Genomic DNA, 14,774 nt, shown 5'->3' on the forward strand with positions numbered 1-14,774 from the left:
ACATAAGGACTGTATGAAACTTATAAAAATAAAAAAAGACTTTAAAATCTTTCAGCAGCGACTTCAAACTCTCTTAAGGGATTCTTCCATCTTCCCCTTTCTCTTAATGAAGGAATGTCATGGTTTCTAATCCCTCAGTCACATATAAAGGTGGAGATTAGAGGCGTTTTAAAAGGGGGGCATGTTCCAGGGTTCAATTTTGAATGTGCAAACAAATCCCATACCGACTAACACCTAAGCTCACCTGCTGCAGCCACGCCGCGCATACCGAGTGAAAACAAACCGTTTCTGGGGTCCAGGCCTGAGCAGGGAACATGCCGTCAGACATAAAGTCACACGTGTTACGTGTTGAGGTCAAAGAACCAAACATACGGAAGCTTTCAGGACCAATGTGTTTGTCTCCCTGGGTGCATTTCTATAAACATCACAACACCTGACATACCACAGCATAATCATAAGGGGAAATCATAACAAGCACAATATGTCCCCTTGGATGTAAACATGGGGGCTTTTACTAATCGAAGAAGTCTGATTGAAGAGGTTCAACGTAATCGTGTCACTACAGAACATGGAGTCTCTTCTGAAAGGCTGATGAGAACACAAAGTAAACAGTATTCTTTCAGATTTTACAAACTCAGTAAGACATTGGTGGTTTTGGTCACACATTTCTGACCGAATCCCCACAGAAAACAGGAACCTCCTTCTGTTCAAACGCCCCCTTGTGGCCGATTCGTATCAAACAGCTGTGCACATAATTTAGTCAGACGGGGTCCCTTTTCTTAAACCTCCCCTTCTGTCTAAACTCTTTCTTTATGCCTCTAATGTGGTGAAGGAGACACACAAATGCATGCACACACACACGCACAAACAAAAACCACAACATCAAACTTCCACCTGCATATAAAGTGTCCATATCTCCTTCACAGAAGGTAAATCAGTCGATCCTCCATCTGCTGATAGAAACACTCCCCTGCTGCCACTAACACATTCCTTTGATTAATTATGTTTCTCAAACTTAATTAGCATTATATTGAAATATTTGGCTACATTTTAATATATGGTGGGGCTAAATACTGTATTAAAAACATCAAACAATTGTCTTAAAATAGCCAGGTTGTAAAAATTTCATCGAATCAACATGTTTGGTATTTTTACTTGATCACTAGAATTAATAAACTTGTGATCAAATTTGTCAACTCATCTGTCACATAATTAATCATTTCAGGAAGAATGGTCGACCGACCGCCGTACACAACGTGCACGCACACACACACACACACACACTCCAAACAAATATGACAACTTCTTCCTTCACTGAATCAAACTGAAAGCCAAACTGATGGACAAGGGCTACAGAACCATACTGAAGAACTACTACTGGCGCTTTAATAGCAACAAAGCACCTCACACACACACACACACACACACACACACACACACACACACACACACACACACACACACACACACACACACACACACCAGTGGACATTTAAGCAGAGAACAGTCTTACAAAGAAGATTAAATGTGGAGATTCTTCATACCAAGTGTTGTGATGTCAATAGACTATAACAAACAGCTGATTTCTTTCTGCATTCATTTGGGTCCAAAACTGGGTGAAATCCAATCATCAGTTCCTTCTTTCATTCAGACGAGGTAAACACCAAACATCCCTGTAACCCTACAGAGACGTTTAGCACTACAGGCTGCAGATAAGGACGACAACACGACAGCGTTCAGGTGAGGATCCACATACCGGTTTGAGACCAGAGCGCCCAGAGCGTTGAGGTCTCCAATCAGGTAAACAGCCACACGTATAGAAACACAAATCTGGGCTCTTCAGATGCAAAGACCTACAGACTTTGTGAGTCCATCAGGTGATCTCAATCAGCTGATGGCTGAGCAGCAGCAGGGGGTGTGGCTGAGGCTTGGTGAGACATTACTGAGGATAAACTGCTTCATTAGAAACCAGGAAGTCTGTATACATTAGATCTGTACATGAACCCTCTGATTGTTAGTATGTGTGTATGCAGTATACACTCATTGTACTCCAACACCTCTTCTACCCACGCGAGGTTTAGACTGATTAAGATCCTGCTCAGATCCTCGCCATCTTGGTCGTAAAAGAGTTAAGCGCATAAACGTTGTCAGTTCTAGTGGCATCTGACAGAGATGTACACTTGTAATACTAATATCACACCACTGCTGTGCGTGTAAACATGGCAGCAGTCTGTAGGCTACTCTGCTCCTGTGATGGTCCATAAAGTGACACGCTCACTTCTTCAGTAACTTGACCCTTTCTTGCCTTTAAAGGTTGACGCCACCAATTTAGTTTGGCGATGCAAAGCTCTACTCAGCAGGCGATCAACAGAGGCTGGTTTGTGTGTGTGGAGGTGCGGGTACTTCAGGAGGTACAGTGACCCCTGACCCCTTTGCACAGCGCCCTCTACATCCACAAAAGCCTTTATACACCTGACCAGTAATCTGAAAATCTGTGGCGTCCCCCCCCTTAATCTTATTTGTCATTATGTGGACAGACTTTTACACATGGGACTGTTTACATACAAGTTCAGTTTCTTTTCCACTAACATCCTCATTTAGTCGCCCAGTGCAGAGCAGACGGCAGCAAACGCTTTAGATATCGTTAAAAGTATCTATTTGATCAAGAGGTCATGAGTAAACAACATATACTTCTATATATTTACAGTAGTAATATACTTTCCAAAGCACGAGAACTCTGAATGGCACAGTAAGAAAGTGGAAGCGTGTAAACAGCAGCAGAACCGTGTAAGCGACGTGAGGAGTTACTGTTCCTGTGGCCCTTGAGGGTATTATGGGTTATTATCACAGCCTCTTCTTCTTTTGTTTCTGCAGTTACAGGCAGTAAATATGCTGACGGTACACAGGCCATGTTGTGAGATGGATTCCTAGATTTTTACCATCCAGATGTGGAAAAAGAGCCCAGGACGATGGTACGATTGTGATCCGGCACCAGAGCAGCCTGGGCCGTACTGTATGTACATCCTGGATGATAACAGAGTGGAATGTAAACAGGGCTACAGTATCACCTTACAACAACATGGCAGTGCTGGCAGTTAGTTGGTTACAATGAAACATTCAGGCAGGAAAAGATGTAACATCACTGTCACCAGAAGTACAAACACAAATCTGAAAATCTGTGATGTTTCTATTCTTTGAAATTGAACCAAAAGTGGTTTGTTGAGTTCAGGAGGAATCTGCTCTCCTCTCCAGTCTGACAGGGACCAGCTACCCCGGGGATGTGTGATGGCACCACCCACCACTTGAGAGGGAGGCTCAGGCTATCCCTCCCTGACCTACCAGTAGGAGGCACTAGTGCGGACGCAGCATATTGTGTCCGTAGGAATGCTCAACCAAACCGGAGGCGCTCAGATTTGTGTTATAATCAGGTGACTGTGATACTCAGATCACTGTACAATATTACTGCAGTGAATCACACCAACTTAGAACAATTTCTAAACTACTGATACTTAAATGTTGTCACAGAGGGTAACTGTTGGTTTCATTTTTGGTTTCCTCTCACATTCTTCCACAAAACAGAAAAAAGAACAGAAGATAATATCTCTGATACTCCAAACATTAGCTTACTCACTGAGACTAGGTCTGTTTTTACTGAGGCCACTTTTCTGAGGCAGTTTTCTGAAAGTCTTGCAGCACAACAACTAGTCTGACTTTTAATCTCAAAGTCCAGGTTTTACTGTAAAACACCCACATGTGTCCAACGGGGGCCTCTGGGTGCTGGCTCCCTTTCACTCCTAACCACTGACAGGATGCACTTCGGAGATCCACTCTGAGATCAGACCGCTGGCAGTAAAGTATTTATGAGGAAACAGAACACAAGCATCTACTTCTCGCTGCTGCCCAATACACAGGAGCCCGTTGGACACATGTAGTGCTGATTTAAGTCACGCTACTATCATTGGCACTAACTTCACACACGTCTTGATCGCACACATTTCGACCCAGGCCCAGACCGGCGAACATCCCTGATCCTTGACCGTGACCGTGGCCGCTCTGGGAGAGCAGCGCCCCTGCAGCAGCCATGTTGTTGCTCAGAGTGGAGTTAGTGTTGCTGCCGCTGCCGGAGGCCGACACGCCAACGTGCTGCGACGGCAGAATACCAGCAGAGACGTGTGAAGAAGAAACAGGTACAACCCCCCTCCCTCCGCCCAGAACACCGCCCTCCCCCTGCGAGAGGAGGAGGTGAGGGGAGGAAATCAAATCAGGCCCATCCTCTCCTCCTCTTCTCCCTCCCTCGCCGCTGCTCCCTCCTTCGCCTCCCTCTCCCAGTCCGCTGCGCCTCTCGCAGTGCGAGCGGTGCCTCATGAAGCTGTCGCGCCACATGAACTTCTTGCCGCAGCCGAGGCAGTCGTACGGTTTGAGGCCCGTGTGGGTCTTCATGTGCTCGGTGAGGTGATGCTTCATTTTGAACTTCTTGGCGCAGACGGGGCAGTGAAACGGCCTGAGGTCCAGGTGCATGTTAATGTGTCGGTCCCTCATGCTCTTATGGGTGAACGTCTTGCCGCAGTGGCACATGAAGACTTTCCCTGATCCTCCTGTGCCGCCGCCACCGCATATCGCCCCGCTATCCATTCCATCCACTCCCAAACCGGCCTGCACAGACAAGTGGACCGCTCCGTGCTCCAGGTTTGGACCTTTGAAAGAGGCTCCTCCCACCATGCCTCCTGCCATGCCCAGAGGGGGTGGAGCAGCGTCCAGGGGGAGTCCAGAGGCTTGGCTGTAGAGGAGGATCTGGTTCCCCTGCATGTCCAAGGGGAAGAGCTGGGCCCGGGCCGAGGCTGCGGACTGAACCTGGCCCAGCAGCGCTGACACGGCACGGTTAGCGCTGTGGCTCTGGCCTGCCGCGCTGTCATGAAGGTGCTGGGCTAAAGTTTGGTCCATTAAACTGCTTTCAAACTTGAGGTAGTCTTCTGAAGACTGGCAGTAGTCCGCCTGCGTACAAGGAGGGAATAATAACAAAATAAACATTAGAAAAACATTACATTTAGCTCACTCATCTGAAGACCGGAGCTGCATCTGTGAGGTTCTGCTGACCTGTGGTTCCATCTCCGTCTCAGCTCTGCCTCCCAGCTCTGCAGAAAGGCTCCTGACGTTGGAGATGTTGAAGTTGGCTCTTTCCCTCTCTCTCGCCATCTCCAGCTCTCTCTCGTCCTCCTCCTCTTCCTCTTCTCCTCCCTCCTCCCCGGAGACCACGATGAGGTCGTCGTCCTCGGTGCGTTCGGTTTTCACCACCACCCACTGCTTCCGGGGCATGATGCTGGGCTGGCTGTAGGTGGGGCGTTTCTGCAGGGGCAACACCGAGTCCTCCCCATCCTTTCAAGTGACACAGGCAATGAAGAACACGTGTGTGCCACTGCTTTATTTATCTGTTATTTACGTAGACAGATGATCACCTTTTGTCATGAATATGTACAGATGTTCCAGTGCACTCACCTGATATGAAGACACGCCAAAGCTGTCGCTGACCCCGACTTCCTGCTCCGACACCGAGGATGTTTTCTTCCTCCTCGCGCTCCCTCCTCTTCTTCTCTTCCTTTGATGGTACAACACCTCCTCCTCTTCCTCCTCCTCCTCCTCCACTTCCTCCTCCTCTTCCTCGATAAGGAAGGCTTCCTCTCCTCCAGACGGGGTGCAGTAGCTGGGCGTGTTGTTGGCCCCCCCTCCGTCCGCCGAGGCTCCAGCCGTCGCCGCGCTGCCTCCCCCGAAGCTGCTCCCGTCCCTGGGGCTGAAGTAGTTGGTGCTGCTGGGAGACTGGCTCTCGCTCACCGAGGGGCGGCTGGGAGGTTGGGACTCACGCTGGGACTCGTTGGACCCCACGACCTGCGCCTGACCGCCGCCGCTCCTGCCGCCTCCATCACCTGCCGAGCCACCGGCCGCACCGCCGCCGTCACAGTTGCTGCTGCTGCACCCGGAGCTTGCAGACCCTCCTCCTCCTCCTCTGGGTCCCTCCTGCACGTCGCCTCCACCACCGCCACCGCCTCCTCTACCTCCGCCCCCGCCCCCTGCCCCGCCTCCGCCCCCTCCCCCGGCTGCGGCTCGACCCTCCTTGAGCAGCTCGGTGCATTTGTCCACAATGTGCCACATTTGCAAGACGCTGCCCACGGTGAGGTAGTTGACGATGTCGTCGCGCAGCATGCGGAGCTGACCTGTGTAGGCGCAGCTCAACACGCTCTCGAATGCCAGCGGGTCCATCACGGCCGGGATGGAGACAGTGGACATGTTCTTCAATAGTACCTGGAGTTGGGCAGACAAAAACAGATCACAGTAATGCATCAGTCAATTCATAAGGATTTGCTCTCGCTTACATTTAAGTCACTTTAATCATTAGTAACAGAAATGCCTTGTTAGTTTTGGACTTTTGACGGGGCTTGTTGATAGTAATAAAAGATAAAATAGGAGGAGGGGTAATGCCGTAAATGTATGCAGTGTCTGGTAAATCTGTCTCATAATTCTGTGCCTCCTACACACCTCTGATAAAATAATAAGATACATTATGAGAGCAGGTTAACGAATGAGGGTCAGTGAGCACAGACATGCAAGCATAATTAAATACAGATACAATTCAAATCTGTGCAAAGGTACATTTGTGCACAATTCTTTTTTTTCTGAGTTACTATTCATATCTGTCACCAGTATTTCACCTTTGAATTCAGACTGATAGATGTAGTTTCCCCCCAAAAAGACAATCCCAGTTGTTTTGGTATGTAAAGGTCACGTGTGTATGTCGCAGCGTAACACACACCTGGTCATGGAAGTACGGAGACGAGGCCGCCAGGACGCAGCGGTGGGCTTTGAACACTTGTCCCTGGACATGGATGGAAAGGTCACAGAGTCTGCCCTCCTCTCTCTGCCGGTTCAGGCTGTCCAGCACGGACGTCTGAGCGCTCGGGAAGCAGACCTGCACCACCGAGCCAGAGGGGTCGCAGGAGGCCGAACTGCTGCAGCCCACGTCCATGGACAGGGACTGCATCTGAACACACACATTCTCTGTGAGGATTTACAACTCTGCGAACAAGAACTTTGAGGAGAATATGAGCAACATGAAGACGTTTTAGAAAGCTTTTGCGGTCTCATACATCCCAGTATCTGTAACTTTAAATAATGATTGTTGGTAAGGCTGCAAAATTGCAACTTGGCCACATGTGATTACTAAATTGTAAAAATTTAGTAGTTTAATGGTAATGGTGGTGTGCCTGTGGCGTACAGGGATAATTACAGTGATCCTACAGCTGCCCACTGTGGACTCATGAAGACGTCAGAGGATCCGAGACGCAGCGTGTTTCTCCTGAAGAAATCGTAGCCGTGTTGTGCAGTGTAAACACAAAAACACACATTTGTGAGAGCCAAACCTGCTGCGGTAAAGTTTGTTTTACATTAAACTTGTGGTTGGATCCATTTAATCGCTGTTGTAGTTTCACGGCTGTCTCTCCCCTGCATGGCTGTGAGCGAGCACAGGCTGAGGAGGGTAGACCCCAGCTTGCTCAATTCTTGACCTCTGACCTTTGTTAATGGCTACTGTGAAAGCCAGGCTCTTGTCCCTGTAACATCCCCCCCCACACCTCCCTCATGTTGTACAGGAAGACATCATCAATCATAAGGTCAATGTTACCTGATTGGTTCGCTCCAGCTGATCTCTGGCTCTGTGCATTGGTCACTTTTTGTTCGGCATGACACCGATGGATCAACTTTGTAACGTAATGGGGCTTGTTTTTCATTTTACAGATGTTCTCAAAGATGTTCTTGAACTAGACTGCGTGTCTATGGTGACATCATTCATTGTGTCATTGACAACAGTGACATCATTCACTCGACTATAATTTGTTACCGCAAATAAAGAATAAAAATGAAATGAAAAGCACCTCATGCACATGCTGGACCCCTGAACAGTGTTTCCGGTCAGTTTGGAGTAACAATGATAGTAGGACACCAAACACTGATGGCTCACACATCTACTTACTTTTACGCGAAAACGACCCTGTTGAGCAACTAGCAGATCAATATTGCGCATTGATATAATCTCACAAAGAAAAACATTTGTAAAATACACTCTATTATTTATATCTAATATATTATAATATGTAATTGTCAACTTGTCAGCTGTCAACATGGCAAACATGAAGCTGTGTCCTGAAAATCAACAGCTGAACTATGAGCGCACTTTAGTGGACAAGATGCACGAGAGAAGCACTTATTAATTCTCGATTATCTTACATTGAACCGTGATCAAAGCGATTGCGTGATTTCTGACGGATGACAGAGTGCTGCTGTCACACCGACACATCGTCTCACCCAAACCGTTACAGATGTGACGTTAGCCTGTTAGCTTAGCCCGCCGCCCCGGTGACAGAGACGGAGGCGCCTCACGCTCTGACACTCACCGTGTTTAATGGACGCCGAGCCGGTCAGAGGTGCCGCTTGTGTCCGAGCTGAAGGCGGACCGTCCGGCCGCGGTACCCAGGAAGAGAAGTTTGAGGGCCATGATGAGAGGGGTCGATCCCCGGCTGGTCGCTCCGCAGCTCGGCGCAGACACAAACGCGGCCCCTTTAAGACGAATCCAGACACAGCAGCCAGACTTCAGCCGACAAAAAATAAATAAATAAAAACAACCATCGTCATCGTTTTGAAAGAAAATGTTATATTACAATTAATCATAGGAATAGCAGTAGTAATAATACTATTAACAACGGATCACATATACGACACATGTATAATTTATTATTTCTGGATTGCAGGGGGATAAGACGTAGAAAACAGTAAAACGTAGCAATAGCAGACAAAAAGTAACTAAAAACAAAATGCTTAACGATAATATTTATAGAAGCCTTTAAGTTTACAGTTGATAACAGAAGACAAACTTGACTTGTGATCCATTTTTGATCTCCTGCAGCTTTGTCTTCTGGAGTTTTGACACATTACTCACTTTGCTCTTTGATATAATCCTTAACAGGGGACACATTATGCAAACATCTGTATTGCAGCATGAGTGTTCTTGAAATGTATTAATCAGATACATTTACAAAATACAAGCAAGAAAAATACAAGTAGATACTCCGCTTAAAGTAAGTCGCAGCATCAAACGACTGATTAAAGAAAAAGGCAGATGTCAGATTAAATGCATTTATTTGCAACCATTATATCAGGTACATGTTACTAAACTAGACATATTTAAAAAGAACAGATCAATGTGGGTCCTTTTTGAAAAAATGTGATGTGATTAAATGTCCCAACCAGAGAATTACGTCATCACTCAAGACAGAAAAAAGCGACAAGAAATCTGAGAAGCGTTCATATATACAGATCCATTTCATTTAAACAGAAAGGATTGATAAAAAAACAAGAATGCTTAAACAAACACGCTCAAAACTTTTACCATAAAGGCAAAAACAGGTAAGTATTTTTCTTTTTTGTTTTATTGGTGGCAAAGCAGGGACTTGATTCTACTTCCTGTTGGCAGTGGCCGTCCCTATGACGCAGTCGTTCACCTGCAGGAGAACAGAAGCACAACATTACGGACGCTTCCTAACCAGCTGTTGCGTCACCAAACAAAGTATTTTGACGCAGAACACTGACCTTGCTGGCAAACCTCAAAGAGTTGAGGGTCTCCCCAAAGCTGTCCGACTCCGGGGCGATGTTCACAAACATCAGACTGGACGAGACAGACAAAAAGACAGATTTGGTTTATGATGTTGGTCAACAGAAAAAAAGAGAGAAAGAAAGATTAAAGATAAACTCAAAGTCTCTTTCCACAAAAGATTAAATTACTGGGGAGGATCAAACACAGACATAGCAGTTGATGGTTTTCGTCTGCAAATCTGTTCTACTCACGTTTTGCTGTTTCCTCCCAAGCAGCCCTGCAGAAGGTAAGTCAGCTTGGAGTTCCTGTAGGGAATGTAGCTCTCCTGCAACACAAGAGCCACTGGGTTAGTGAAGGATCAACAACAAATTGTGTGCTGTTTCAAATGATGTGATTTTACACAATTAGAATCTCAAGAAAGCACATAATCCAGAGAGGCAGCCGGTCCTTCTCAGGCTTTTAGAACATGCTGGCAGCCTCCTGGTGACCCACCTTGTTGGCCAGCGCGGCGATGACGATGCCGAGGTGGGACAGGGAGCCGTTGATGGCCGTCATCTCTTTGAAGCGCTCACCCTGACACTGACTCTTCATCATCCGCTCACTTCCTGCCAGATCCACCAGGCACAGAGTCGCTGCGCACCCCAATGGCGAGACAAAGACATTTATCCTCCTAATTAATCTTAATGCTCAGTCATGTGGACACAGAGTTCACGAATAGATAACGTTGCATTTAGTGAACGGGCTTGTACTCACACTTGCATTTGATGTCTCTCCCTGCATTCACTCCCTCGATGTCCAGCTGGAAGACTGAGTGGGAACGAGAGGAGCGGTCGTTCTGATTGGTCTGGGCCGTGGAGCGATTCTGATTGGCCAAGGCGATCAAGCCGTGGACCTGGCGGAAAGTTCAGAGAGAAAAGGATCGTGAGGTAAACCAGCATCATCAGGCGTGTTTGGGTGACATAAAATGATGATAGTTAACAAGTGAATAAGTCTGAATAAAGCCGTCCTACCTGATCCTCACTGGACACTTTCTGGTAGGTGAGGTTGGTGACGGACACATCGTTGTTGGCGGCCTTGCGGATTTCGTGCTCCGGCCTCTTGTTGGCCTTGCCGGTGTACAGCAGGTCCCGCAAGGTCTCGTTGTAAATTTCAACAAAGCTCGCCGTGAAGGTGAACTGAAATAAGAGAAAGAAAAATGTTACATGTTAATCTGACATGCAACTAAAACAGTCGAGCATCACAAAGCAGAAATCACAGTTTAACATGTCCATGAGTGAAATGTGTGTTTCTCTGTGAAGCATCAGATGACTGTAAACCATGTAAAGCTTCAGTCTCTGTGCTTTCTGTGTCGTTATGCAAGGTTGAGATGTGAGTGCGTCTTCTGCAGATTAACGTCAGAACAATGAAACTCCTGAATATGTAGCGATGTGACTCAGTCTTCTACTCACCGCCCAGCCTTGTGTCTCCAGCTTGTCGGCCGCTCTAAAGATTTGCTGCACGGCCCTGGGGATGACGCCTCTGGTCTCGTCAAAGTCTTCGCCCTCCATGGTGTACGTTTTACCGCTTCCCGTCTGGCCGTAAGCGAAACAGCAGACGTTGTAGCCGTCCAGAGCCGACTGCACCAACAGGGAGATCTCCTCGAATACCTGACAGCAAAGTGGAAATATGGAGTCATTCCTGCTCGCCATCATAACAAAATGTTATTTCCTAAATATCTATATTGGCAGAATGTTTACTTCTGATAACAAACTGACTGTGCATGGTTTACCTCCTGTTGGGGAGCTTGTGGGCCAAACACGCGGTCAAAGTTGAAGTTGTAATTCTTCTGCGTGTCTCCAGTTCGGCCTGTGTGAGACTGAGAGGCAGACGGACAAGACACGTTTAGTTTTGGTTCATAATTTCGAAACCAAATACAGCACGTGCCAAGACCCCACATGCAGGAAAGCGTCTCACCTCCTCCGTTTTGGCCAGAGTCACGGTGCTGTTGTCACCGACCGGTAGCTGGATGTGCTTGCTGAGGCCTCCGCCAACCAGTGGACGCACTCGACAAAAGACTCTGATGTTTCCCTACACGAGAACACGGTGAGGAACACAAACTCTGCTCGTGAGATGAGGTACACTCAAATCCACTGTCAGGTCTCTGAACCAAGCACAGGTCACTAACCTTGAGCTCCTGGATGGTGTTGTGGAGCCGCCTGCGCTCCATCTCGCCGGCGTGGAGCTCCTCCCTCTGCTGGGCCGCAGTCTCTTTGAGACACCGGAGCTCCTCCTCTGTGTCTCTGAGGGTCGCCTGCACACGAGCCAGAGTCGAATCCTGAACTGAGAGCTTCATCTGGTTTGGAAAGGGAATAAAATAAAACCACTCTAAGTCATCACCCATGCAAGGAGCACCTGAGACCATGTTACTATGGTGACAAGCATCTACAGGCTCTTCATTCCCACCCAGTTATAACCTATGGATTTATAAATCACTAACAACTGAAATGAGTTCTTTGTTCATCAGAATAAGAAACTATATTAAAAGAACTTTCCCAGGCCTGGAAAACGTCATTTCTAAATGACACAACTTTTCCATAGTAACCCTGGTAACAGTTACGGACGCTCTCCTTTCTACTGGGCTGTTGCTTTCATACCTTGAGAGTTTGCAGCTCCGTCTCCTGGCTGTCTCGGAGAGTCACCATGACCTTGTGCTGCTCTTCCAAGTTGGAGAGCTCCGTCTGAAGAGTGCTCTTGTCACTGACCACTCTCTCCAGCTCGTCCCGGACGCCGGACAGAGCCTGCAGCTCCTCCTCGTACTCGCTAACGTAAGAAAAAGTTGTTAGAAAATCACCCAAATAAATACACACAATGACAGCAAACATTGAAACTATATGCATGTGTTTCCAAGTATCCATACAGCCCACAGCCCCGCCCACCTGATCTGGCTCCTTTGCCTCTGCAGCTCTCTCTCCATCTCAGTGGTTTTCATCCGGCCCTGGGCCACAGAGCCTTTGAGCACCTCGTTCTCCTGGTGGACTGATTTGACCTTGGTCTGGTAGTTCTGGATCTTCTCCTCCATGTCGCTCACCTTTCCCTTTAGGTCCCATGGAGGCCGTCGGCTGGCTGCGGCCCCGCCCGCACCTGCGGAGAACCTCAATATCAAGAAGGTGCGACGGTTCCATTCCCGGGCTCCTCTGGCCCTTTCACACTCAAAAGAATCCACACAAATCTGCTAATTCCACAGCGCTTCTGCAGTTGATGACCTTGAGTTCCCCTCATGACACCAGCCTCCAGAGCAGCCAAGGACCAGTGGCTAAACACACACAGTCACATTTAGTTGAGAAAGCCACAAGCAGAAAGGGTCGCTCACCTGTTTTTGTGCCAGCGGTGGAAACGGCTGATTTCTTCGGTGCAGTTGAAGCGACAGGCTGTTTCTGGACACCTAAGGAGGGAAAACCAAGAATCCGGTTCAGCGCAGCAACAAAAATATAATCCTTCAATAAACATACATGTTCTCCGTCACTGTCCACCAGCAGGCAGCTCCTCATACCTCTGGAGGGACCTGCAGCCACAGTGGCAGCTCCTCTGACTCGTCCTGGACCCTTAGCTGGGTGAGGGACGAAGAGGAGGAGGAAACAGTAAGATGCTGAAGTACCTGCACATGACTAAGCATTAAAACAAGAAGAATTCAAACTTTGGTACGTGTTAATTGCTTACAAATGGTTGGTCTTGTTGCTGCAACAGGAGGCCTCCTGGTGCTGATGATCGTAGCGGCCGCCTGTGGTTTGACAGGCTCAGCATCTTTACGAAGCCTCTTCTACTCAAACAGCAAACAACAAAATGATCAGATAACACTTCACACAATGGGTCATTACAGGGTTACGTGAAACAGCACCACTCTTGTCATAGCCACATTTATCACGCTTTTATACAACAAATAAAAGTCTATCAAATTAATATTTAAATGGGAAATGTTTGTGAGTGTTATAGTCCAACTCTAAACCTGAGCAGGCTGGTCCTGAATGTTCTCGGAGCTGCTGCTGCTGCTCGTAAGGACCCTCTTGCTTGTCATAACTGGTAAACGTGACATGCTCTGTGGAGGGTAAAAGGTTAGGATAGGAGTGAAACCCAATGCCAAAGAAACAGCCACAGTTTTCCACTAAAGTGTCTTTCAAAATGATAATCGATGGCCAAAGCAAACAGTTATTCCAGCATTCAGCAAAGTGTATTTAGGAGCTTGAGCTGTGCTGCTAGTGTCTGTAAAGACTTTGACACTACATGAGATATTGGACTGTGGAAAGCAATTTGAGTAAACTTGCTGAAATTATTTATCCATTAGTCGACTGTTTAAAAAAAATGCACACTTGACAACAAACCAAAACAATATTGCTCTTGTTCCAATAACATAAGGGCATTGAGAGAAACACAATCACGATAATAAACACGCTACTTATGGACCTCCATTTTATTAAACACACATCTTTACTGTGACAAGTCTGACCAATCTGTGGCTCTGTATTATTCTGGCATATATGCATCTGAACTAAAGTGTATCATGTGATCCTCCGATCATGGAGTTAAATATACCAGCTTGATCAAACTATAATGGCTTCGACTCTGGCCCATGCCCTGCCCACCTACCAGGGGTGGCTCAATCGTTTATATGTTAAATAAGTTAGCTCAGACTGAGATAACAGAAATGTTTTGGCGGATTTAGCTTAGCAGCAAGATATGAACTCGATCACCGTGTAAACAACGAAGCTAATTAGCCCGGTAGCTTACTCACACCGCGGCGTTAAGCCAGGCTAACGTTAGCATGGGCAGTTAACGTTGTAGTTGATATCACATTAATTTATATTACACGTTAGTCATATCAAAAGATGACGTTTCGCAGCAGCGTTTCTCTGATTACTTTTCATGAGTAGGACAAATCGATTAGTGTAAAGATATGTACCTGGTCAATGAAAGAGATGTCCTGCTGCTCCCTCTGGTCCGCTTCGTGCGTCGGTTTGAATTTCAAATTTAACTGTTTTGGTGAGCGCTTCGGGACACAGCGCCGTGATTGGCTGAGCCATTACAGGCCCCGCCCCGTGTCTCTGCTCGCTTGATGTGTCACAGAGAGCGTACCGGGTGGGCGGGCTTTACACTTCAACGAATGAGA

General features: G+C 47.2%; 2 protein-coding genes across 2 annotated transcripts; both read right to left on the minus strand.

The window, feature by feature from the left end:
• Positions 1-511: 511 nt before the first annotated feature.
• zbtb22b (zinc finger and BTB domain containing 22b) lies at positions 512-8,590 on the minus strand. Its single transcript, XM_076150038.1, has 5 exons — positions 8,439-8,590; positions 6,803-7,030; positions 5,494-6,294; positions 5,095-5,373; positions 512-4,992 (listed from the first exon to the last, which is right to left on the minus strand). The coding sequence occupies exons 2-5, from the start codon at positions 7,028-7,030 to the stop codon at positions 3,940-3,942; spliced, it is 2,361 nt and encodes a 786-aa protein (XP_076006153.1). The 5' UTR covers positions 8,439-8,590; the 3' UTR covers positions 512-3,939.
• A 676-nt stretch (positions 8,591-9,266) lies between these two features.
• Positions 9,267-14,627, minus strand: kifc1 (kinesin family member C1). Its single transcript, XM_076149895.1, has 17 exons — positions 14,568-14,627; positions 13,617-13,706; positions 13,331-13,430; positions 13,164-13,220; positions 12,984-13,055; positions 12,550-12,754; positions 12,268-12,433; positions 11,799-11,966; positions 11,588-11,701; positions 11,403-11,489; positions 11,083-11,280; positions 10,645-10,809; positions 10,388-10,526; positions 10,127-10,266; positions 9,886-9,959; positions 9,631-9,706; positions 9,267-9,542 (listed from the first exon to the last, which is right to left on the minus strand). Exons 2-17 carry the CDS (start codon positions 13,701-13,703, stop codon positions 9,498-9,500), a joined length of 1,893 nt encoding a protein of 630 aa, XP_076006010.1. The 5' UTR covers positions 13,704-13,706; positions 14,568-14,627; the 3' UTR covers positions 9,267-9,497.
• Positions 14,628-14,774: the final 147 nt, after the last annotated feature.

Source organism: Genypterus blacodes, unplaced genomic scaffold (genome assembly GCF_046128005.1).
Source record: "Genypterus blacodes isolate CSIRO-AG114 ecotype Tasmania unplaced genomic scaffold, CSIRO-AGI_Gbla_v1 ptg000048l_1, whole genome shotgun sequence".
NCBI lineage: Eukaryota > Metazoa > Chordata > Actinopteri > Ophidiiformes > Ophidiidae > Genypterus > Genypterus blacodes.